The sequence below is a fragment of the Chiloscyllium punctatum genome, chromosome 34 (assembly GCF_047496795.1).
Source record: "Chiloscyllium punctatum isolate Juve2018m chromosome 34, sChiPun1.3, whole genome shotgun sequence".
NCBI lineage: Eukaryota > Metazoa > Chordata > Chondrichthyes > Orectolobiformes > Hemiscylliidae > Chiloscyllium > Chiloscyllium punctatum.
In genome coordinates, this window is record NC_092772.1 from 48273504 (window position 1) to 48299628 (window position 26125).

A 26125-nucleotide genomic window follows, 5' to 3' on the forward strand; every position below is an offset into this window, starting at 1 on the left:
CTCTCCCTGTAGCTCAAATCCCCCAGCCCTGTCAACATCCTTGTAAATCTTTTCTGAACCCTTTCAAGTTTCACAAAATCCTTCTTCCATGCTATATTCCAAAAGTGGCCTGACCAATGTCCTGTACAGCCACAACATGACCTCCCAACTCCCATATTCAGTGTTCTGACCAATAAAGGAGCTTGGGAATAAAACAAATCAAAACCACTCGATACCATCCAGAATCAAAAGGAGCATTAGAATGGTGGCATCAAACTTTAAAGACCATGTTGAAGGCTTATCATCAAGACTATCCAGAGAATTGGGATAAAGAAATTCCATTTGTACTTTTTTGCAATTTGGTTGCACCAAATGAATCTATCAAATTCAGTTCATTTGAATCAGTTTTGGGCTTAAGTTGAGAAGTCCACTGAAATGAATTAATTGAAAATTGATGAGTCAGAGATTTGAGACCATACAATTCGACTGTGTGTCAGATTTTAATGTAGAGAGCAAGTGAGTTGGCTCGACAACATTTGAAAGTAGCTCAGAATATAATGATAGAGGAAGTATACAAGAAATCAAAAAATTGCCATGTTGCTAGTGGAGATAAAGTGGTAATGTTATTTCCAACGATAAGCGAATGTTTACAGGCAAGTCATAGTGGACCTGATCAAATTGAAAGGAAATTCAATAAGGTGAATGTTTGCAGAACTCAGATCAGATTGTTCTGAATTGGGCATTCCTCAAATTAGACAGTGAAGAAGTTCTCAAAAATTGCGATAAATTATTGAGTTATCTTTCAGAGGAAATTCAAAGTGGCCTTAAAGAATTATTCCAATCACATGGAGAGACATAGCTGGGAAGCACTAATTAAATTATGCATGATTCCAATCCAGAAAATGCTGTTCCAATTAAGCAACATCCTTATTGACTTGTCCTCTGAAGTTGGCACATGTTCAAATAAAAATTGAATGCACGTTGAAAGACAACATCAGTAACTGGAGCTCACTCATAGTAATGGTGCCAAAACCAGATGGTACCCAACGATTATGTGTAGCTTATTGCAAAGTCATAACCTATTCCACATGTGGAAGACTGTGTTGAGAAGATGGGACACGGAACATAGTCTTCTAAGTTGGACCTACTCAGTTACATGGCAGGTAGCTTTATGAGTGGAGACAGTTTCAGTTTCTGTAACACAGAATGAGCTATATCAGTTTGAAGTCATGCCATTTGGTCTGAAAATCCACCAGCCACATTTCAAAGACAAATTAATAAAGTCATTTCTGGATTACCCAATTGTGTGCTAGATATCGACGAGCTGGTGATTTTTAGGCACACATGGAAGGAACATTTGCAGCATTTATCGCAATAGTTTGATTGAGTTTCAGAGGCGGGCTTGGTGATAAACCTGGCTCAGGGTGAGTTTGTAAAAGGCCAACTTGCATTCCTGGGCCATGTCATTGGACACGGACAGATGGCCCACAGGATGTGAAAACAGAAGTTATTTGGGAGTCTTACATCCCAGCAGCAAAGAGGGCAGTGCTATAATTCCTGGGATTGAGTGTTTTTTATTGGAATTTCATCCCCAGGTTTAGCAGTGTGTTTCCTCCACTGACTGACCTATCAGTGGACAGCAAACCATCAGAAGGAATTTGCCAGCCTGAAAGCTGTATTAACCACTGCCCCAGTGCTAGCCACACCTCATCAAGCAAAGCCATTCAAGGTATTGGTGCTGTACTCTTGCAAGAAGATGACGAGAAGATGGATATTGGGTATTTTTCCAGAAAATTGAATAATCATCAACAGAACTGTTCCACGATGAAGAAGGAAACCTTGAGCTTCGTATTGGAGTTACAATATTTTAACACTTATATTGTTAGTAATGTGTGTGAGATGTTAGTACATACTGACCACATCCTTTTAAGGTTCTTAGAAACATTTAAGGAGAAAAAGTTGAGACTGTTTCGATGGAGCTTATAATTGCAGCTATTCAATTTGAAACGTTTCCACCCGGCAGAATGAAGAGGTGTCAATTGTTATGAAGCAATGGTGAACCCCTCTGTCAGTTCAACCAAAAACCCAGAAAAGCACACCTCGCCTTGTAATCTGTAATGAGTGACAGAGAACTCCCAAATTGCACTATGTTAAAAAAAATCCATTTAGTTTTTTAACTTGAAAAGTGAACATTAAACAACAATTATTCATAATTCCAAGACCCCCCTTCTCTTTCCTGCTCGTTACTTGCCTCCAACTCGATAACAACATGCTGTTCCAATAAAACACTTGTTGGAATACATCAACTTAATTTCACAACCACACAGCGGCTGTCATCTTCGGTGTCTGTCTTTTCCAGATGAAGATCTCCCCAGGTTGTCTTCTTTCTTTTTACTGTGAGTATGTTTCATATGAATAAGTACCTTTGGCAGAGAGTGTTTCTTAATTACTTGGATCTGTGTTGATGGCAGTTGCTCTATCCGCATTATTCAAAAATTTTAGATTTTTATATTCATAACGTCAGATCATTTCATTGGTTTGATGTTGGCAAAACATTAAATTCAAACTCGATTAAGTTTTAGTTTCCAGGGCCATAATTTAAACTGGTTACAGTCATAGAGATGTACAACACAGAAACAGACACTTCAATCCAACTCGTCCATGCTGAACAGTTACATTAACCTGATCTAGCCACATTGGCCAGCACTTTTCCCATATCCCTCTAAACCTTTCCAGAAGGCTCTTAAATGCTGTAATTGTACCAGCCTCTGGCAGCTCATTCCATACATGCAGCACCTTCTGCATGAAAGCATTGCCCATAAGGTCACTTTTATATCTTTCCCCTCTCACCCTAAACCTGTGCACTCTTGTTCTGGACTCCCCCATGCCAGGGAAAAGACCTTGTCTATTTACCCTATCCATGCCCCTCATGATTTTATAAACCTCTATAAGGTCACCCCTCAGCCTCTGACACTCCACGGGCAACAACCCCAGCCTATTCAGCCTCACCCTGTTGCTCAAACCACTCAACCTTGGCAGCATCCTTGTAAATCTTTCCTGAACCCCTTCAAGTTTCACCGTTGGTGAAATCTGAATTATTATCAAAACAGCAAACTACTCAGGTATCCATTTCAGACTGCTATCTATGTGCTTGTCATCTCTCAGTTCAGAATAGCATTCACTCTCTCTTAATGGTCCAGTACATGCCTTCAACATCATAACACCAATGCATTGTTGTGACTTTCGTAAATCAAGAAGGAGGCATTTGGTGGTGATGGAGAAAAATGCACTAAAATAGACTATGGTAGTAGGGTTAGAAAGCAATAGATCTCTCTCAGCTGCTACACGCGGTCTCTGAATTTTCTCTGGATTTGTTTTTACCTCCAGGGCTGCTGGAGTATTGTGTGTGAGACATTTCTGTTTTCTGAATATACCTTTTGGCAAGGGTGTGTTTATGAGATGTTACTATATTGGAACAGTAACTGTTTAAGAGTAAAATAATCTGTTATTCTGTTCAGTTTTCCTGTAGAGTAGTTAAGTAATTCGTAAGAGTAGTTAAGTAGTTAAGTTCCTCTTTCTTTTGTTTGCAATTTAACAAAAAGTGCTTGAATAAACTGTGTTTTGCTGAAAGTTGAATATTTTGGCCAATCAAATTGCATCTGGAACATCACATTTACCTTTGAAATAAGAGATTAGGGTCTAGTATATCTTCCTAATGTATTTTGAGGGGTCTAGTCTGGTCCAGAACACCTGTTATTGGCACGTCACTCATATAACTTGTGATCTGAGATAAACCTTGTAAAATGCTCTCCACCCTACAGTGCAATATGGCATAGGCTGATGATGCCGCAAATGGCAGTCTCATATATTGGTACAAACCCTTATGAGTATTAATTGTCGCGTACCGCTGGGAATCCTCATTGAACTGCAATGGCAGGTATGTATAGGTCATGTCCAGCTTCATGAAGGACATTCCCCCTTGCCAACTTTGCGTACAAGTCCTCTATAAAACATTACAGCGTAGTACAGACCCTTCAGCCCTCAATGTTGTGCCTCGATGAAGCCCATCTAACCTACACTATTCCATTGTCACCCAGATGACTATCCAATGACCATTTAAATGCCCGTAATGTTGACGGGTCTACTACTGTTCCATGCCCCACCTACTCTCTGAGTAAAGAAACTATCTTTGACATCTGTCCTATATCTATCACCCCTCAATTTGAAGATATGCCCCTTCTTGCGAGCCATCAACATCTGAGGAAAAAGGCTTCACTGTCCACTCAATCTAACCTTCTGATTATCTGATATGTCTGCAACGAAAACAGCCTCAAGTCCTTCAGCCTCTCCTCATAAGACCTTCCCTCCATACCAGTCAACATCCTAGTAAGTCTCCACTGAACCCTTTCCAGACGTTTCCACATCCTTCCGATAATGTGGTGACCTGAACTGCACACAATCCTCCAAGTGCGGCTGCACCAGAGTTTTGTATAGCTGCAGCATGACCTCATGGTTCCAAAACTCGATCCTTCTACCAATAAAAGCTAACACACCTTATGCCTTTTAACAGCCCAATCAACCTCAGTGGCAACTTTGAGGGATCTGTGTATGTGGACGCTAAGATCTCTCTGCTCACCACAATACAAAGGATCTTATCATTGGTCTGGTTCTCTGCATTCCTGTTACTCCTTGCAAAGTGAATCACCTCACACTTTCCTGCATTAAACTGCATTTGTCACCTCTCAGCCCAGTTCTGCAGCTTATCTATATCCCTCTGTGACCTCCAAAATATTCTAGCGCTATGCACAACTGTACCAACCTTAGTGTCGTCCACAAAGTTACTCACCCATCCTTCTTTGCCTTCATCCAGGTCGGTTATCAAAATGACAAACAAGAGTGGAACAAAACAGATCCTTGCAGTACCCCACTAGTAACTGAACTCCAGGATGAACATTTCCCATCAACTACCACTCTCTGTCTTCTTTCAGCTACTCAATTTCTGATCCAAACAACTAAATCGCCCTCAATCCCATACCTCTGTATTTTGTGCGGTAGCCTACCATGGGTGAAACCTCATTAAACACCTTACTGAAATTCATATACACCATATCAATGGCTTTCCCCTCATCCACCTGTTTGGTCACCTTCTCAAAGAACTCAATAAGGTTTGTGAGGCACGACCTACCCTTCACAAAACCATGCTGACTATCCATTATCAACTTATACCTATCGAAATGATTATAAATCTTATCTCTTGTAATCTTTTCCAACATTTTACTCACAATTGAAATAAGGCTCACTGGTCTGTAATTACCAGGGTTGTCTCTACTCCCCTTCTTGAACAAGGGAGCAACATTCGCTGTCCTTCAGTCTTCTGGTGCTATTACTGTAGACAATGACAACATAAAGATCAAAGCCAAAGGCTCCGCAATCTCCTCCCTAGCTTCCCAGAGAATCCCATCTGGCCCAGGGGATTTATCTATTTTCACATTTTACAGAGTTGCTAGCACCTCCCCCTTGTGAAGCGAAATCTCATCTAGTCTAGTAGCCTGTTTCTCAGTATTCTCCTCGACCACATTGTCTTTTTCCAGTGTGAATACTGACAAAAAATATTAATTTTTCACTTCCTCTATCTCCTCTGACTCCAAGCACAACTTCCCACTGCTGTCCCTGATTGGCTCTAATCTTACTCTTGTCATTCTTTAATCCCTTTTATACCTATAGAAAGAGTTAGGGTTTTCCCTGATCTTATCCGCCAACAAATTCTCACATCCCCTCCATGCTGATCATAGCTCTTTCTTTAGGTCTTTCCTTGCTAACTTGGAACTCTCAATCACCCTAACTGAGCCTTCACATATCATCCTAACATAAGTCTTCTTCTTCCTCTTGACAAGAGATTCAACTTCCTTTGTAAACCATAGCTCCTGCGCTTGAGAACTTCCTCCCTGTCTGACAGGCACATACTTATCAAGGACACACATTAGCTGTTCCTTGAATAAGCTCCACATTTCGATTGTGCCCATGCCCTGCAGTTTCCTTCTCCATCCTATGCATCCTAAGTCTTGTCTAACTGCATCGTAATTGCATTTCCCCAGCTGTAGCTCTTGCCTGTCTACATACTGTGTCAGAATACACTCCTGCGCACATTGGACAAAAACTGACCCATCTAAAGTACTTGAACTATAGTATTCCCATTCAATGTTTGGGAAGGTGAAGTCTCTCATTACAACTCCCTGTCACTCTCACTCCTATCAAGGATCATCTTTGCTATCCTATCCTCTAAATCTCTGGAACTTTTCAGAGGCCTATAGAAAGTTCCCAACAGGGTGACCTCTCCTTTCCTGTTCCTAACCTCAGCCCACACTACCTCAGTTGACGAGTCCTTCAAAGTCCTTTCTGCAACCGTAACACTGACCTTGACTAACAATGCCACACCCCCACCTCTTTTACCATCTTCTCTGTTCTTACCGAAACTGCAACAACCATTCCTATCCCTGCTCTATCCATGTCTCCGAAATAGCCACAACATTGAAATCCCAGGTTCCGACCCATGCTGCAAGCTCACCCACCTTATTCCAATGCTTCTGACATTGAAAATAGACACACTTAAAACCAACGTTTTTTGCTTGTGACTCTGAAACCTTATTTCAGACCTCCTTATTCTCAACCTCCTCTATCCTCAAATTGTAATTTAGTTTCCCATTCCAGTGCGGAATTAGTTTAAAGACACCCAAACTGCATGAGCAAATCTCCTTCCCCTCTCCCCCTCCTCCCCAAGGATATCGGTATGCCTCTGGTTCAAGTGAAGACCATCGTGTTTACAGAGGTCCCACCTACACCAGAAAGAGACCCAATTATCCAAGAATCCAAAACCCTCCCTCCTGCACCATCCCTGTAGTCACATGTTCAATTCCTCCCTCTCCCTATTCCTCACCTCGCTAGCACGTGGCACGTGTAACAAACTAAGGATAATAACTTTGTTTATCCTAGCTCTAAGTTTCCATTCTAGCCCCCTGACTTTCTGCCTTAAATCCACATCTCTCTTCCCACCTATGTTATTAGTGCCTATGTAAACCATGACTTGGGGCTGCTCCCCCACCCCCTCAAGGATCCTGAAAACACGATCAGAGACATCTCGCACCCTGGTACCTGGGAGGCAACACACCCCCAACCATGAGTCTGTCTCATTCCCAATGAATCTCCTCTCTATCCCCCTAACTATGGAGTCTCCAATGACTAATGCTCTGCTCCTCTTCTGCCTTCCCTTCTGAGCAACAGAATCTGAGTCAGAGACCTGTGCCCCATTGCTTACCCCTGGTAAGTTGTTTCCCTTAACAGTGCCAAAAATGGTCTCCTTGTTGTTGAGGTGATCGGCCACAGGAGATTTCTGCACTGCCTGCCAGTTCTCTTTCAGTCCCCTGACGGTAACTCATCGACCTTCTTCTTTTACCTGAGGTGTGACTACCTCCCTATAACTCCTTACAATAACCCCCTCTGCCTCCCAAATGATCCGAAGGTTGTCCAGCTCCAGCTCCAGTTCCCTACCGCAGTTTTCGAGGAACTGGAGTTGGGTGCACTTCCCACAGATGCAGTCAGCAGAGACACTAGTGGGTGACCCTTCCCTCCCACATTCTGCATGAGGAACCTTCAACTGCTCTAACCACCATTCCCAACATTCCAAATTCCAAACGAACCGACTGAAAAACTAAAAAGAGGAAAAAACGAGTCACCTTATCAATCTGGCACTCAGTTCGAGGCAGAGGACAGGTGGGAGATACTACTCGGGTAGTGTTGTGGGTAAAGCAACCACCCAAACATAAGGCCTCACTTACCCATAAGTCCTGTGTCCACTCCTGCTCAGTGTGTGCTCTGCCTATTCACGAGGTGAGTTAATAAACTTTACTCCAACTTTCCTGACGGGTCTCTGGTCCTTGCTGTCGCTCTTCCCACTGCAACTGCCACTGAGAAAGTCCCTGTCATGCGAGGGTTTAGGTATTTATCCGGAAGCGGTTTACTGTATGTCATTAAATAGGCAGGGGGTAGCAACAAAGGAGGAGTTCATTCAGTCCAAGCAGAGGGTCCTGGCAGTACCTCCCCAGGCAAGCAGTCAGGAAGGTCATTAGTAAGTAATGAGGCTATTGCAATTCACTTCCACAACCAATACCTTTGATGATGTGATGTGACACATACAGATTCCAGTGATCGACGCCTTCAATAAATTGCTATTTATTATTGAGCTCTGGGCCTGTTACTCACAAACAGGACAATTCCACTTCAGGCTCGCGGTTCCTATTAGACACAAACAAGACCACTCAGCCCCTTTAGCTCGTTACATTGGACCAGAATAAGGTCCATCCAGCCCCAGAAGCCTTTAGCACAGGGACAGGAGGAGGCCCATTCAGCCTCTCAGGTCTGTGAGAGAGGAACAGGAGAAGCTCCATTCACCACCTCTCCCCCCACCCCGCCCCCAGCCCCGCCATGTTTAATGCTGTCCAGGTCCACAGAGAGACAATATCAGGAAACACAAAGGGTTAACAGTTTGTTTGTAATCCGGGGCTAATTGCTGCTTTCTCACTTTGAACCAACTTGCTGCTTTCACTCACTGTGACAGAAAACAGTTCTGATTAAATACTCAAGGGGAACAATACAGGAAGTGGCAATTCCACCCTCCCCAGGCGAGCAGTTGGACAGGTTCAGGGGAACTAAAGTCTTGCTGATGTTGGGATGTTGTGAAGATATATTCCAATGAACAATTTCGGTTGTTAGGAAGATCTCACTGTAGGGCTCAAGTCTGTTATACAGGATATCTTTCTCGATCAAGGAACGTGGGTAATGCCGAGACAGGAGCTTTGGGACATCCTGAAGAGGTGAAAGCTGCAATAAAATTTCAAACATTTTGTTGTTTTACCTTCTTGAAGCCTCCTGACTCTGAGGAGCACCTATCAGCCCACAGAGAATCAAAGTAGTCTACAAGGACATGGTCCAAAAGCAGTTCTGATCTCTCGAGAGCTGCTGACAAGAGGTGAGGTCTCATTAACTCCTTTGTCTTTCAGAGCTTGAGAGGGTGAGGCTGATGAAATATCTGGGAGCAGACACTGATCAAGAAATTTTACATCCTGCTGTTACTTCTCCAAGGTAATGACATCGTCAGCTCGGACACGCTCATGGTTAATAGTCTTTGTAAAAGGTTGTTCTTATCGAGGTGTGTTTGGGAACCAGTGCAGCAGTGAGGCAGTGTACACACCCATACCTAGTCCTGGTCACCCATCACCCTGTGCTCACTGATATACACTGGCTCCCATCCTGACAACAGTCGTGGAGTAACACAGAGATCCCACAGTGTACATTGCAGATCGAGAGGAGGTTACAGAGGGAGGGAGTGGAGAGCGGTGACAGATAGATGGGAAAGCAGTGGTGATTATCATAAAGCTGAAGTTTTGTTGACCAATGGAATTCAGTGAATGAGGATTCAGTCATGAGGATGAACTGGAATAAATACTGGGGAATAATGTTTATTCTGACACTGCAAGTTCAGTTACAATTTACTGAAACTTATGTTTTTTACTGGTTTAGTTAGAATTTCCTACAAAGAAAGTACAGCAGCTCCGAGAATAGACAGACTGGTCAGCATCGCACTTCCTGTTCATTCTCACTGTGCTAGAAACCTCAATAAGGGTGTCCGATAAGCGACAAAGAGAAGGGAGAGTGCAGGGCTGACATGTTCCCAAAAAGGTGAAGGACAGGACCAATAGGCTGAGAGAACCCTGAATGTCAGTGGATGCACAGGATTGGATACGGGAAAAAAAACCCTTTTGATAGACACCGAGGGCTCAAAACACTGGATACCTCAGCAGAGAAAATACAGGGGGTTACTGAAAATGGGAATTAGGAGAACAACCAGGGGACAGGTCAAAGTAATGGTGAGTACTATGAAGGAAAACCCAAAGGTGTTTTATAAGTATATTCGGGGTCAGAGAAGGAGCAGGCCCCATTAGGGACCAAAGAGGCAAACTGTGTGTGTGGAGCCAGAAGACACAGCTGAGGTTCAAAATGAGTACTTTGTATCTGTATTCACTGTAGAGAGGGACAAGGTAAATCTGGGACTCAGGGAGGGAGACTCTCATATATTTTAATGAATTAGCATTGAGATGGAGGAGGTATCGACGGTTTAATTGACTCGAAAATGGATCAGTTCCTTTGGCCCAGATCACACGTACCTCAGACTGCTGTGGGAGGCGAAGGGAGGAGATTGCAGGCACCCCGACATTAATTTACAAATCCTCTTGTTTTGAGGTTTTGATTTATTATTGTCTCATGCACATCAGTACAGTGAAAGGTTTTCCACGCAGTACATAAACATCACACTGTACAAAGACCATCGTGTGATTGTACAGAGTGGGAAATACAGCTGCTCAGAATTTGTACAAAAAGAATTAGGTTTGAAATTTGAGAGGTCCATTCAGAAGTCTAACATCAGGGAAGAAGCTGAACTTGAACCTGTCGGTATCTGTGTGGAAGGTTTTGTATCTCCTGCCTGATGGAAGGGTTGGAAGAGATTAGAACCAGGGTGGGGAGGGCTCTCTGATGATGTTGGCTGTCTCTCTGAGGCAAGGAGAGGTGTACATGGAGACAATGGACAGATGATCAGCTTGTGTGATGGTCCAGGCTGTGTTCACAACCCTCTGTAGTTATTTACAGGCCTGGGCAGAGCGGTTGCTGTTCCAAGACGTGATGTATCCAGATAGAATGCTCTTCTTGATGCATCTGGAAAGGTAGGTGAGGGGCCTAATGCTGAATTTCTTTCACCTCCTGTCAAAGAAGACACATTGATGTGCCTCTTCATTGTCGCATCTACATGGGGTGGTCCAGGACACATTGTTGGTTATCGTCACTCTGAGGAATTTGATGCTCTCCACCCACTCCTCCTCATCCCCCTCCACCCTCCATCCAGTCTCTGTAACCTCCTCCTGCCTCTACATCCCCTCCTTATCCCTGTAACATCCTCAAGCCACTACTCCCCCTCCCTATCTCTGTAACCCCGTCCAGCCCCTACACCCCCTCCCTATTCCCATAATCTTCTCCAGCCCCTACACCGGCTCCCTTTCTCTGTAACCCCCTCCAGCCACTACACCCCTTCCCTATCTCTGTAACCTTGCCTGCCCCTACATACCTCCATATCTCTGTAACCTCCTCCAGAACCTACACCCCCTCGCTATCTCTGTAACCCCGTCCAGCCCCTACACCCCCTCCCTATCTCTAACCCCTCCAGCCCCTACACCCCCTCCCTATCTCCGTAAGCCCCTCCAGCCCCTACATACACTCCCTATCTCTGTACGCTCCTCCATCCCCTACACCCCCTCCCTATCTCTGTAACCCTCTCCAGCCCCTACACCCCCGACCTATCTCTGCAATCTCCTCCAGCCCCTACATCCCCTCCCTATCTCTGTAATCCCCTTCAGCCCCTACACCCCCTCCCTATCTCTGTAACCCTCTCCAGTCCCTACACCCACTCCCTATCTCTGTAACCCCCTCCAGACCCTACAGCCCCTCCCTATCTCTGTAACCCCCTCCACCCCCTACACCCCGTCCCTATCTCCGTTACCCCTTCCAGCCCCTACACCCCCTCCCTATCTCCGTAAGCCACGTCAGCCCCTACACCCCCTCTCTATCTCTGTAACCCCATACACCCCTTCCCTATCTCTGTAATCCCCTCCAGCCCCTACACCCTCTCCCTATCTCTGTCACCCCCTCCAGCCACTACACCCCCTCCCTATCTCTGTAACTCCCTCCAGCCCCTATACCCCCTCCCTATCTCTGTAACCCCCTCCAGACCCTACACCCCCTCCCTATCTCCCTAACCCCATCCAGCCCCTACACCCCCTCCCTAACTCTGTTACCCCCTCCAGTGGGTATGAACTTTCGAGATCTCTGTGCCTGTCCGATTCCGAGTACCTCCTGATTCCTTGGCTCCACTATTCTCTGATTTGCCTTCAGCTGCCAAGGGGCCCTGAACTCTGGGACGAGTTCCTAAAACTCTCTAACTCTCTCTCTCTCTTTCTCTCTGTGTCAATCTGTGTCACTCTCTCTTTGTCTCTCACTCTCATATTTTCATTCTTTCTTTGGTTCTGTCATCTCTATCTCTGTTGGTTTCTCTTACTCTTTCTCTCTCTGTATCTCTCTCTTTCTCTTGCTCCAACATTTCACCACAGTATGTCATCAATGTCCTCTCTGACTAAACCTTTTGTCACCTGTTTCCTGATATCCCCTGGTGGAACTCTGCATGAGACGATGGTGGATTAAGACGAACGATCAGTCCTTAGCAAAGAACTCACCTTCATCCCCCTCCCTCCATGCATCAATGAATTTAATACACGCCGTGATGTCGAACACTTCTTCCTCCGCCTCCGAGCTTACTTTCACAATCGGGACTCCCGTCCACCTTCCGAGGACCCCTTCACCCACCTCCAACACACTGCATCCACCTGGACACCCCGCGCTGGCCTATTACCTGCCCTCGACCTCTTCATTTCCAACTGCCGCTGGGACATTAACCGCCTCAACCTGTCGACCCCCCTCCCCCACTCCAACCTCTCACCCTCACAACGTGCAGCCCTCCAATCCCTCTGCTCCAATCCCTACCTCACCATCAAGCCAGCGGATAAAGGGGGCGCAGTGGAAGTCTGGCGCACTGACCTCTACACCGCTGAAGCCGAACACCAACTCGAGGACACCTCTTCCTACTACCCCCTCGACCATGACCCCACCCCCAATCACCAAACCATCATCTCCCAGACCATACAGAACCTCATCACCTCAGGAGATCTCCCAACCACAGCTGCTAACCTCATAGTCCGGGAACCCCGCACTGCCTGGTTCTACCTCCTTCCCAAGATCCACAAGCCTGACCACCCTGGCCGACCCATTGTCTCAGCATGCTCCTGCCTCACTGAACTCATCTCTACCTACCTCGACACTGTCCTATCCCCCCTAATCCAGGAACTCCCCACATACGTTCGAGACACCACCCACGCTCTCCACCTCCTCCAAGGTTTCCGTTTCCCCGGCCCCCAACGCCTCATCTTCACCATGGATATCCAATCCCTCTACACCTCCATCCACCATGACCAGGGCCTCCAAGCCCTCCGTTTTTTCCTCTCCAGAGTCCCCAACAGTACCCTTCCACTGACACTCTCATTCGTTTGGCCGAACTGGTCCTCACCCTTAACAATTTCCCCTTTGAATCCTACCACTTCCTCCAGACCAAAGGGGTAGCCATGGGCACACGTATGGGCCCCAGCTATGCCTGTCTCTTTGTTGGCTACGTAGAGCAATTGATCTTCCGTAATTACACCAGCACCACTCCCCACCTCTTCCTCCGCGACATTGATGACTGCATTGGCGCCACCTCGTGCTCCCGTGAGGAGGTTGAGCAATTCATCAACTTCACCAACACATTCCACCCAGACCTTAAATTTACCTGGACCATCTCTGACACCTCCCTCCCCTTCCTGGACCTCCCCATCTGCATTAGTGACGACCGACTTGACACTGACATTTTTTACAAACCCACCGACTCCCACAGCTACCTGGATTACACCTCTTCCCACCCTATCTCTTGCAAAAATGCCATCCCGTATTCCCAATTTCTCCGCCTCCGCCATATCTGCTCCCAGGAGGACCAGTTCCACCATAGAACACACCAGATGGCCTCCTTCTTTAGAGACCGCAATTTCCATTCCCACGTGGTTAAAGATGCCCTCCAACGCATCTCGTCCACATCCCGCACCTCTGCCCTCAAACCCCATCCCTCCAACCGTAACAAGGACAGAATGCCCCTGGTGCTCACCTTCCACCCTACAAACCTTCGCATAAACCAAATCATCTGCCGACATTTCCGCCACCTCCAAAAAGACCCCACCACCAGGGATATATTTCCCTCCCCACCCCTTTCTGCCTGCCGCAAAGACCGTTCCCTCCGTGACTACCTGGTCAGGTCCACACCCCCCTACGACCCACCCTCCCAATCTGGCACTTTCCCCTGCCACCGCAGGAACTGTAAAACCTGTGCCCACACCTCCTCCCTCACCTCTATCCAAGGCCCTAAAGGAGCCTTCCACATCCATCAAAGTTTTACCTGCACATCCACTAATATCATTTATTGCATCCGTTGCTCCCGATGCGCTCTCCTCTACGTTGGGGAGACTGGGCGCCTCCTAGCAGAGCGCTTTAGGGAACATCTCCGAGACACCCGCACCAATCAACCACACCGCCCTGTGGCCCAACATTTCAACTCCCCCTCCCACTCTGCCGAGGACATAGAGGTCCTGGGCCTCCTTCACCGCCGCTCCCTCACCACCAGACGCCTGGAGGAAGAACGCCTCATCTTCCGCCTCGGAACACTTCAACCCCAGGGCTTCAATGTGGACTTCAACAGCTTCCTCATTTCCCCTTCCCCCACCTCATCCTAGTTTCAAACTTCCAGCTCAGCACTGTCTCCTTGACTTGTCCGACCTGCCTATCTCCTTTTCCACCTATCCACTCCACCCTCTCGTCCTTGACCTATCACCTTCATCCCCTCCCCCACTCACCCATTGTACTCTATGCTACTCTCTCCCCACCCCCACCCTCCTCTAGCTTATCTCTCCACGCTTCAGGCTCACTGCCTTTATTCCGGATGAAGGGCTTTTGCCCGAAACGTTGATTTCGCTGCTCGTTGGATGCTGCCTGAACTGCTGTGCTCTTCCAGCACCACTAATCCAGTATTTGCTCTCCAGCATCTGCAGTCATTGTTTTTACCTCTCTGTTTATTGTGGCACAGAGTCTCCCACAGGACAGCTCACACCTTCAATGCATTATCTGGGCTGACATGACACCAGTTGTTAAAGTTCATTGAGAACATAACTTTTACATTTTTTGCGATTTACATATGAAAGAACTGAAACCAACATGTTCATTCTAAAAGATGAGAGACTTAACAAACAATCCAGGTCTTTTTCAAGATATAATTTTAGTTACATCATACTACACTTTTGCTGTAAATTCTGTATCTTGTGATCTTATGCTCCACAACCATCTGATGGAGGAGCAGCGCTCTGAAAGCTAGTGCTTTGTTGTGTGATTTTTAACTTTGTACACCCCAGTCCAACACTGGTATCTCCAAATCATAATCTAATGATGGCCATATGAACACTGTTGGACAAACCAATTGAGGTCACTGATATACTTCAGGGAAGGAAATCTGCCATTCTTCTCCAGTCTCACCCTACATGTAACTCCAGACCCACAGCACCCAAAGATCCCTCTGTGTATCAGCGCTCCTTAGGGTCCTGCCATTTATTTGATATTTTCCTAAACATTTGTCCTGGCAAAATGCATCACCTCACACTTATCCAGATTAAACTCCATCTGCCATTTCTCTGTCCAACTTTCCAGATGATCTATACCCTGCTGAATCCATTCACAACCTTCCTCACTATCCACAACTCCACCAAAGTTCATGATGTTTGCAAACTTATTAAACAGACTGCTGACATTATCATCCAAATTATTTATCTGTTTCATCAACTACAGGGAGCCCAGCTCTGGGCCCTGTTTAACACCACTGGTCACAGACCCCCATTTCCCCCACATCCCTCCACAGTGACTCTCTGTGCTCTATGATCAAGCCAAATTTGTATCTAACTGACCAACTCACCCTGGATCCTGTGTGCCTTAATCTTCGGAACAAGTTTACCATGAGGGACCTTGTCAAATGCTTTAGTAAAGTCTGAGTAGACAACATCCACTGCCCTTCCCTCATCAGTCATCCTCATCACTTCCTCAAAACACTCAATCAAGTTTGTGAGACAGACTTCCCCTGCATAAAGCCATGGGGATATCCTTCATCAGAACATTCTTTTCCAAATATGAGTAAATGCTGTCTCTCAGAATCTTCTCCAATAAATACTGATGAGAACTTAAAATAATTTCTAACACTTACGTAAAAACACTCATTGTTTTCACCTTGCTCGCTTTCTGTGACAGTGCGGCACATCCTTCGCACTGACCCTCCGACAGTGCAACATTCCTTCAGTACTAACCCACCAACAGTGCAGCACTCTCTCAGCACTGACCACTCTGACATAATGGTACTCACTCAGCACTGACCCTCTGACAGTGCAGCACTCCCTCAGCACTGACCCTCCAACAGTGCGGCACTCCCTCAGCACTGACCCTCTGACAGTGCGGCAATCCCTCAGCACTGACCCTCCGACAGTGCAGCACTCCCTCAGCACGGACCCTCCGACAGTGCAGCAATCCCTCAGCACTGACCCTCTGACAGTGCAGCACTCCCTCAGCACTGACCCTCCGACAGTGTGGCATTCCCTCAGTGATGAACCTCTCAAATGTCTTCCTTAATGGGTTGGTTCAGAAGGGAGTATGAATTTCAACAATGATGATGTAAATCTTTTCATGAATTGTCTCCATTTCTCTTCAGGTCTTTGCTAATGAAGTGGTTCCTCCTCTTGTCAGTGTTCCTGCCTTCAGCCTGTGGTATGTGTCTTTCTCAATGTACATCTACATATACAGAGGAACCTTGTGAGAGAGGAGGGGAGACAGAGAGGGAAAGAGAGAAAGAGAGCGGGGTTGGGGGAAGAGAGGGATGCGGGGAGAGAGAGACACACACACAGAGAGACAGCTAAAGGCAGAAAGGATGAGGAAATATCAGTCGCAAAGACAGATCCTAATTAGAAAATGGAATGTGGAGAGACTGGGATATTATGAAGGTCAGCATGTTAATGAGTTAGACTGGGTGGGATATTGCAGGGAGTGTGGGGAGAGTGGGATTAGAATAGGTGGGATCTTAAAGGGAGTGGAGAGTGAGGGGAAGAGTGGGATTAGACTGGTTGGGATATTAAAGGGTGTGGGGAGTGATGGGGGAGAGTGGGATTAGACTGGTTGGGATATTAAAGGGTGTGGGGAGTGAGGGAGACAGTGGGATCAGACTGGATGGGATATTAAAGGGTGTGGGGAGTGAGGGAGAGAGTGGGATCAGACTGGATGGGATATTAAAGGGAGCAGGGAGTGAGGGGGGAGAGTGGGATTAGACTGGGTGGGATATTAAGGAGTGTGGAGAGTTCGGGGGAGAGTGGAATTAGACTGGGTGGGATGTTAAAGGAGGTAGAGAGTGAGGGGGAGAGTGGGATTAGACTGGGTGCAATATTAAAGGGGGTGGAGAGTGAGGGGGAGAGTGGGATTAGACTGGGTGGGATATTAAAGGGTGTGGGAAGTGATGGGGGGCAGTGGGAATAGACTGGTTGGGACATTAAAGGGTGTGGGGAGTGATGGGGGAGAGTGGGATTAGGCTGGGTGGGATATTAAAGGGAACGGAGAGTGAAGGGGAGAGAAGGATTAGACCGGGTGGGATATTAAAGGGAGCAAGGAGTGTGGAGAGATAGGAGCAGAATGAAATTAGACTGGGTGGAATATTAAAGAGGGTGGAGAGTGTGGGGGAGAGTGGGATTAGACTGGGTGCGATATTAAAGGGAGTGGGGTGTATGAGGGGAGAGTGGGATTAGACTGGGTGGGATATTAAAGGGAGTGGGGAGTGAGGGGGGAGAGTGGGATTAGACTGGGTGGGATATTAAGGAGTGTGGAGAGTTCGGGGGAGAGTGGAATTAGACTGGGTGGGATGTTAAAGGAGGTAGAGAGTGAGGGGGAGAGTGGGATTAGACTGGGTGCAATATTAAAGGGGGTGGAGAGTGAGGGGGAGAGTGGGATTAGAATAGGTGGGATCTTAAAGGGAGTGGAGAGTGAGGGGAAGAGTGGGATTAGACTGGTTGGGATATTAAAGGGTGTGGGGAGTGATGGGGGAGAGTGGGATTAGACTGGTTGGGATATTAAAGGGTGTGGGGAGTGAGGGAGACAGTGGGATCAGACTGGATGGGATATTAAAGGGTGTGGGGAGTGAGGGAGAGAGTGGGATCAGACTGGATGGGATATTAAAGGGAGCAGGGAGTGAGGGGGGAGAGTGGGATTAGACTGGGTGGGATATTAAGGAGTGTGGAGAGTTCGGGGGAGAGTGGAATTAGACTGGGTGGGATGTTAAAGGAGGTAGAGAGTGAGGGGGAGAGTGGGATTAGACTGGGTGCAATATTAAAGGGGGTGGAGAGTGAGGGGGAGAGTGGGATTAGACTGGGTGGGATATTAAAGGGTGTGGGAAGTGATGGGGGGCAGTGGGAATAGACTGGTTGGGACATTAAAGGGTGTGGGGAGTGATGGGGGAGAGTGGGATTAGGCTGGGTGGGATATTAAAGGGAACGGAGAGTGAAGGGGAGAGAAGGATTAGACCGGGTGGGATATTAAAGGGAGCAAGGAGTGTGGAGAGATAGGAGCAGAATGAAATTAGACTGGGTGGAATATTAAAGAGGGTGGAGAGTGTGGGGGAGAGTGGGATTAGACTGGGTGCGATATTAAAGGGAGTAGGGTGTATGAGGGGAGAGTGGGATTAGACTGGGTGGGATATTAAAGGGAGTGGGGAGTGAGGGGGGAGAGTGAGATTCGACTGGTTGGGATATTAAAGGGTGTGGGGAGTGAGGGAGAGAGTGGGATTAGACTGGGTGGGATCTTAAGGGTGTGAGGGGAGAGTGGGATTAGACTGGGTGGGATATTAAGGGTGTGAGGGGAGAGTGGCACGGTGGCACAGTGGTTAGCACTGCTGCCTCACAGCGCCAGAGACCTGGGTTCAATTCCCGCCTCAGGCGACTAACTGTGTGGAGTTTGCACATTCTCCCCGTGTCTGAGTGGGTTTCCTCCGGGTGCTCCGGTTTCCTCCCACAGTCCAACGAGGTGCAGGTCAGGTGAATTGGCCATGCTAAATTGCCCGTAGTGTTAGGTAAGGGGTAAATGTAGGGGTATGGGTGGGTTGCGCTTCGGCGGGGCGGTGTGGACTTGTTGGGTCGAAGGGCCTGTTTCCACACTGTAAGTAATCTAAAGGATGTGAGGACTGAGGGGAGAGTGAGATTAGACTGGTTGGGATATTAAAGGGTGTGGGGAGAGAGTGGGATTAGACTGGGTGGGATATTAAAGGGTGTGGGAAGTGAGGGGGAGAGTGGGATTAGACTGGGTGGGATATTAAAGGGAGCGGGGAGTGAGGGGGAGAGTGGGATTCGACTTGGTGGGATATTAAAGGGAGCGGGGAGTGAGGGGGAGAGTGGGATTCGACTGGGTGGGATATTAAAGGGGTTGGGGAGTGAGGGGGAGAGTGGGATTAGACTTGGTGGGATATTAAAGGGTGTGCGGATTGTGGGGAGTGTGGGGAGAGTGGGATTAGATTGGGTGGGATATTAAAGGGATTAGGGAGTGAGGGGGAGAGTGGGATAAGACTGGGTGGGATATTAAAGGATGTGAGGAGTGAGGGGAGAGTGAGATTAGACTGGTTGGGATATTAAAGGGTGTGTGGAGTGAGGGAGAGAGTGGGATTAGACTGGGTGGGATATTAAGGGTGTGAGGGGAGAGTGGGATTAGACTGGGTGGGATATTAAGGGGAGCGGGGAGTGAGGGGGAGAGTGTGATTAGACTGGGTGGGATATTAAAGGGTGTGGGAAGTGAGGGGGAGAGTGGCATTAGACTGGGTGGGACATTAAGGGGTGTGGGAAGTGAGGGGGAGAGTGGCATTAGACTGGGTGGGATATTAAAGGGAGTGGGGAGTGAGGGGGAGAGTGGGATTAGACTTGGTGGGATATTAAAGGGAGTGGGGAGTGAGGGGGGAGAGTGAGTTTCGACTGGTTGGGATATTAAAGGGTGTGGGGAGTGAGGGGGAGAGTGGGATTAGACTGGGTGGGATATTAAGGGTGTGAGGGGAGAGTCGGATTAGACTGGGTGGGATATTAAGGGGTGTGGGAAGTGAGGGGAGAGTGGCATTAGACTGGGTGGGATATTAAAGGGAGTGGGGAGTGAGGGGGAGAGTGGGATTAGACTTGGTGGGATATTAAAGGGAGTGGGGAGTGAGGGGGGAGAGTGAGTTTCGACTGGTTGGGATATTAAAGGGTGTGGGGAGTGAGGGGGAGAGTGGGATTAGACTGGGTGGGATATTAAGGGTGTGAGGGGAGAGTCGGATTAGACTGGGTGGGATATTAAGGGGTGTGGGAAGTGAGGGGAGAGTGGCATTAGACTGGGTGGGATATTAAAGGGAGTGGGGAATGAGGGATTGAGTGGGATTAGACTGCGTCGGATATTAAGGGTGTGAGGGGAGAGTCGGATTAGACTGGGTGGGATATTAAAGGGTGTGGGGAGTGAGGGGGAGAGTGGGATTAGACTGGGTGGGATATTAAGGGTGTGAGGGGAGAGTCGGATTAGACTGGGTGGGATATTAAGGGGTGTGGGAAGTGAGGGGAGAGTGAGATTAGACTGGTTGGGATATTAAAGGGTGTGGGGAATGAGGGATTGAGTGGGATTAGACTGCGTCGGATATTAAGGGTGTGAGGGGAGAGTCGGATTAGACTGGGTGGGATATTAAGGGGAGCGGGGAGTGAGGGGGAGAGTGTGATTAGACTGGGTGGGATATTATAGGTTGTGGGAAGTGAGGGGGAGAGTGGGATTAGACTGGGTGGGATATTAAAGGATGTGAGGAGTGAGGGGAGAGTGGGATTAGACTGGGTGGAATATTAAGAGGAATGAGGAGTATTATGACATGGGTAACCCCTCCTGCTTAATTTAAACCTGCAACACAAAAAAGATTTATCCCCTGCAGTAATCTGTGAAAATTCGAGAGGTCAAGAACTATTTGAAAGAAAAATTAACAACTTTATTTCTTAAGGTATACGAGAGAATAACTAACCAGCAACTGTTTTCATCTCCTTCCTATAACCTATCTTTTACTTTCCCTTCTGCAATACTAGTCTAATTAAACCCCGATTAAAATTTACAAAACAAAACTTCTTATCTCAAAAGACAGCGTTGTGTTCTTCTCTGTATTCCTGTCTTCATTCCTCCTTCTAGGGGATTCTGCTTCACAGGTCATTCATCGATAAAGGTACCTTTAAGAGAGCGATTTTTCAGGCAATCTCTACATGCTACTGGCTTGGCAGCTCTCCTCCCAACTGTTCGATTTTCCTCAGTCTTTTACCCCCAAACCATCGGATTATGTCATTGACCTTTAAAATTGTCAAAAAACTAAATTCAAACTTGATTGGAATTTGGTATTTTTCAGGGTATAATTTAAACTGATTGGCCTCACTCGAATTTGTTTTGTCAATTCTCAGCAACCCAGCAAACCTAGCTTTCGACCAAGTGTTATATTGTTAGGTCATTGAGAACATTTGGTGCTGTCAGGTGGTTCTGTGAGTGTTTAACTCTCTTACAAGCGCAGTACATCCACATCTTCATAACAGGAAGCAAAGGGGAGCATAGGATTAGTCTGCATGGGATTTCAAATAATTCCTACCTATCTCTGTAGCCTCCTCCAGCCCATACACCCCTCACTATCTCTGTAACCTACTTTGACCCCTACAGCCCCTCCCGATCTCTGTTACCTCCTCCTGCCCCTGCACACCTTCTTTCTCTCTGCCACCTCTTCCAGTCTCTACACCCCCTCCCTATCTCTGTAATCCCCTCCAGCCCCTATGCCCCCTCCCTATCTCTGTAACCCCCCTCCAACCACTACACCCCCTCCCTATCTCTGTAACCCCTACATCCCCTCCCTATCTCTGTAACCCCCTCCAGCCCCTACATCGCCTCCCTATCTCTGAAACCCCCTCCAGCCCCTACACGCCCTCCCTATCTCTGTAATCCCCTCCAGCCCCTACACCCCCTCCCTTTCTCTGTAACCTCCTCCAGCCCCTACACCCTCTTGCTATCTCTGTAATGTCCTCCAGCCCCTACACCCCCTCCCTATCTCTATAACCCCCTCCAGCCCCTACGCCCCCTCCCTATCTATGTAACCCCCTCCAGCCCCTACACCCCCTCCCTATCTCTGTAATCCCCTCCAGCCACTAGACCCCATCCCTATCTCTGTTACCCCCTCCAGCCCCCTACACACCCTCCCTATCTCTGTAACCCCCTCCAGACCCTGCACCTCCTCCCTATCTCTGTAACCCCCTCCAGCCCCTACCTACGCTCCCTATCTCTGGGACCTTCTCCAATCCCACACACTCGAGTATCCCCCAATTCCCAGCGTTCCACCATTGGCGCTGTGCCTCACATGGCTGGGAGATCAGAGCTTTGGAATTCCTTCCGGAAATCTTTCCACCTTCTCTCTCTCTCTCTCTCACTCACTCTCTGTTTCTCTCTCTCTCTCTCTCATACTTTCTCATGGTTTCTCTCTCTCCATTTCTCCCTCACTTTCTCTCTCTCTTTCTCTCTCTCTCTCTCCATCTCTCTCCCTCCCCCACTCTGTCCCTCCCTCCCACTGTCTCTCCTCCTTACAGCTAAACACTGACTGAATGTTTCGGATCCTCTCTCCCTGACCCCTCCCTAGGTGTCTGAGGTGTGACCTTCTCGAGAATGGCTCACTCTGTCTGTTTGTTCACTTTCAGATAAACCTCGCAATGTCAGTATCTCACTGACCGAGGGACACAAAGACAGACTGCAGGAAGGGGACTCTGTTACCTTACAGTGTGATGTCCTCTACAGTCAACCAGCCATCACCGGGTATTCCTGGTATCAGGACGGAGCTTGGCTCCCCAGCGCTCGGCGTCAAACCATGGAAATCAGAGACATCAGCTACTCACAGTTTGGGGAATATTTCTGTGAAGTGAGGAACAGGATTGGGAGCGGCAGGTCGGAGGGTATTGAATTGAGAGGGCAGTGTAAGTGCCACAGACCTCTGTGTGGAGGGTTATTGGGGGAACTGAGTCTCGTTCAGGTACCCAGTGAGGAAATACTCGCGGCAGGATGGGGATAATCAGAGGGAGATGGAGGGAAGGCCGAAGGCAACACAATGAGAGGTGAGCACAAGTGGAGAACTGGGAGCACTGTGCACAGCTCCCCAGACTGTACATCCCTCAGTTACACCCACACACACAGTACTGTGCATAGCTCCCCAGACTGTATATCCCTCACTTACACACACACTCATAGTACTGTGCACAGCTCCCCAGACTGTATATCCCTCAGTTAGACCACACTCACAGCACTGTGCATAGCTCCCCAGACTGTATATCCCTCAGTTATACCCATACTCACAGCACTGTGCACAGCTCCCCAGACTGTATATCCCTCAGTTAGACCACACTCACAGCACTGTGTACAGCTCCCCAGACTGTCTATCCCTCACTTACACACACACTCACAGTACTGTGCACAGCTCCCCAGACTGTATATCCCTCAGTTAGACCACACTCACAGCACTGTGCACAGCTCCCCAGACTGTCTATCCCTCACTTACTCACACACTCACAGTACTGTGCACAGCTCCCCAGACTGTATATCCCTCAGTTAGACCCGCACACACAGCACTGTGCACAGCTCCCCAGACTGTATATCCCTCAGTTACACCCACACTCACAGCACTGTGCACAGCTCCCCAGACTGTATATCCCTGAGTTAGACCCACACTCACAGCACAGTGCACAGCTCCCCAGACTGTATATCCCTCAGTTACACCCACACTCACAGCACTGTGCACAGCTCCCCAGACTGTATATCCCTGAGTTAGACCCACACTCACAGCACAGTGCACAGCTCCGCAGAACTCTATATCCCTCAGTTAGACCCACACCCGGGGCACCGTACACAGTTCCAGTCTCTGTATCCCTCAGATAGACCCTCAGTTGGAGCACTGCGCACAGTTCCAGTGTCTGTATCCTTTGGATAGACCACACTCAAAACTCGGTCTGTATTTCCTATTTCATTATTCCAAATATGATACCCAATCTGGTGGTTATAACCATTGGGAGATTGTGAACAGACTGAGGCAGGTTTCTCTCGAGAAGAGGGGTCTGAGGGAGTGACCTGATCGATGTGTTTACAATTCTTAAAAGGATTTCTCTCGGGGAGTCAGATGGAAGATATTTCCACTTCTGTGTGTGTTGGTGAGGGGAGGTGGTACAGTGGGAGGGAGTGACCGGAAGGAGAGGCCGTCGGTAAGACAAAGTCCTGAATAACTCCCATTGGGAATTCAGGAGAAACATCTTCACCCAGAGAGTTGGGGGAGAGGCGAATGTGGGACTCACTCCCACAGGGAGTTAGAGGCCAACAAATGTGAGACTCACTCCCACAGGGAGTTGGAGGGCTGGGAATGTGAGACTCACTCCCACAGGGAGTTGGAGGGCTGGGAATGTAAGACTCACTCCCACAGGGAGTTGGAGGGCTGGGAATGTGAGACTCACTCCCACAGGGAGTTGGAGGGCTGGGAATGTAAGACTCACTCCCACAGGGAGTTGGAGGCCAGGGAATGTGAGACTCACTCCGACAGGGAGTTGGAGGGCTGGGAATGTGAGACTCACTCCGACAGGGAGTTGGAGGGCTGGGAATGTGAGACTCACTCCAACAGGGAGTTGGAGGGCTGGGAATGTGAGACTCACTCCCACAGAGAGTTGGAGGGCTGGGAATGTGAGACTCACTCCGACAGGGAGTTGGAGGGCTGGGAATGCAAGACTCACTCCCACAGGGAGTTGGAGGGCTGGGAATGTGAGACTCACTCCGACAGGGAGTTGGAGGGCAGGGCATGTGGGACTCACTCCGACAACTCCCTGTGGAAGTGAATCCTTTCCATGCATTGGTGCAGGGGAAGCTGGTTAAACACACGAGGGAGAGAGGGAGATGAAGATGAGGTGCTGAGGAAGCTGATCTGGAACAGAAACCCTAGCATGGAGCAGAGGGGCCGAATGGAAACTTCAGTGACAACACCATCAGTAAAACATTTCCCACCATGTCAACATTAACCAGATTGGTAACAAACCTTTGTTTCAGATAAACCGAGAGATTTTCAGATTGCACACAGTGTGAATGGTGACGCTAGGAGAGATTTAACGTCTGTGAACGAGCGTGACACTGTGAATATTAGCTGTACCAGTCAGAACAGTGACCCTGCAGTCTCAGGGTACAGCTGGTACAGACTCACTCAGAACAAGCCAGTCAGCGGGCAGATACTGCTGTTTGAAAGCATCAGCAAGGACGACAGTGGGAATTATCAGTGTGAGGCTAGAAACAACGTTGGGACAGGGAGATCACACACCATCAACATCAAGGTGCAGTGTGAGTATCCCCAGAAACACAGCTCCTGAATTCATTCACCTGGTATTTCCAAACCTGGTCAAACAGCTTCTGTACATTAATCATTCAAGGGCACATGCAGATAGAGTGCCGCACTGTCGGAGGGTCAGTGCTGAGGGAGTGGGCACTGTCGGAGGGTCAGTGCTGAGGGAGTGGGCACTGTCAGAGGGTCAGTGCTGAGGGAGTGCCGCACTGTCGGAGGGTCAGTGCTGAGGGAGTGCTGCACTGTCGGAGGGTCAGTGCTGAGGGAGTGCCGCACTGTCGGAGGGTCAGTGCTGAGGGAGTGCCGCACTGTCGAAGGGTCAGTGCTAATGTAATGCCGCACTCTTGGAGGGTCAGTGCTGAGGCAGTGCCGCACTCTCGGAGGGTCAGTGCTGAGGGAGTGCCGCACTGTCAAAGGGTCAGTGCTGAGGGAGTGTCGCACTGTCGGAGGGTCAGAGCTGAGGGAGTGCCGCACTGTTGGAGGGTCAGTGCTGATGTAATGCCGCACTGATGGAGGGTCAGTGCTGAGGGAGAGCCGCACTGTCGGAGGGTCAGTGCTGAGGGAGTGCCGCACTGTCGGAGGGTCAGTGCTGAGGGAGTACCGCACTGTCGGAGGGTCAGTGCTGAGGGAATGCCGCTCTGTTGGAAGGTCAGTGCTGAGGGATTGGGCACTGTCGGAGGGTCAGTGCTGAGGGAGTGGGCACTGTCAGAGGGTCAGTGCAGAGGTAGTGGGCACTGTCAGAGGGTCAGTGTTGAGGGAGTGGGCACTGTCAGAGGGTCAGTGCTGAGTGAGTGGGCACTGTGGGAGGGTCCGTGCTGAGGGAGAGGGCACTGTCAGAGGGTCAGTGCAGAGGTAGTGGGCACTGTCAGAGGGTCAGTGTTGAGGGAGTGGGCACTGTCAGAGGGTCAGTGCTGAGTGAGTGGGCACTGTGGGAGGGTCCGTGCTGAGGGAGAGGGCACTGTCAGAGGG

The 26125-nt window shown here is 48.4% G+C and overlaps 1 protein-coding gene across 1 annotated transcript; it reads left to right on the forward strand.

Moving 5' to 3' along the window:
* Window positions 1-8698: 8698 nt before the first annotated feature.
* On the forward strand, window positions 8699-25184 carry LOC140458938 (B-cell receptor CD22-like). The gene is made up of 5 exons (XM_072553671.1): window positions 8699-8846; window positions 9033-9114; window positions 16457-16512; window positions 22494-22766; window positions 24871-25184. The coding sequence occupies exons 2-5, from the start codon at window positions 9053-9055 to the stop codon at window positions 25182-25184; spliced, it is 705 nt and encodes a 234-aa protein (XP_072409772.1). The 5' UTR covers window positions 8699-8846; window positions 9033-9052.
* Window positions 25185-26125: the final 941 nt, after the last annotated feature.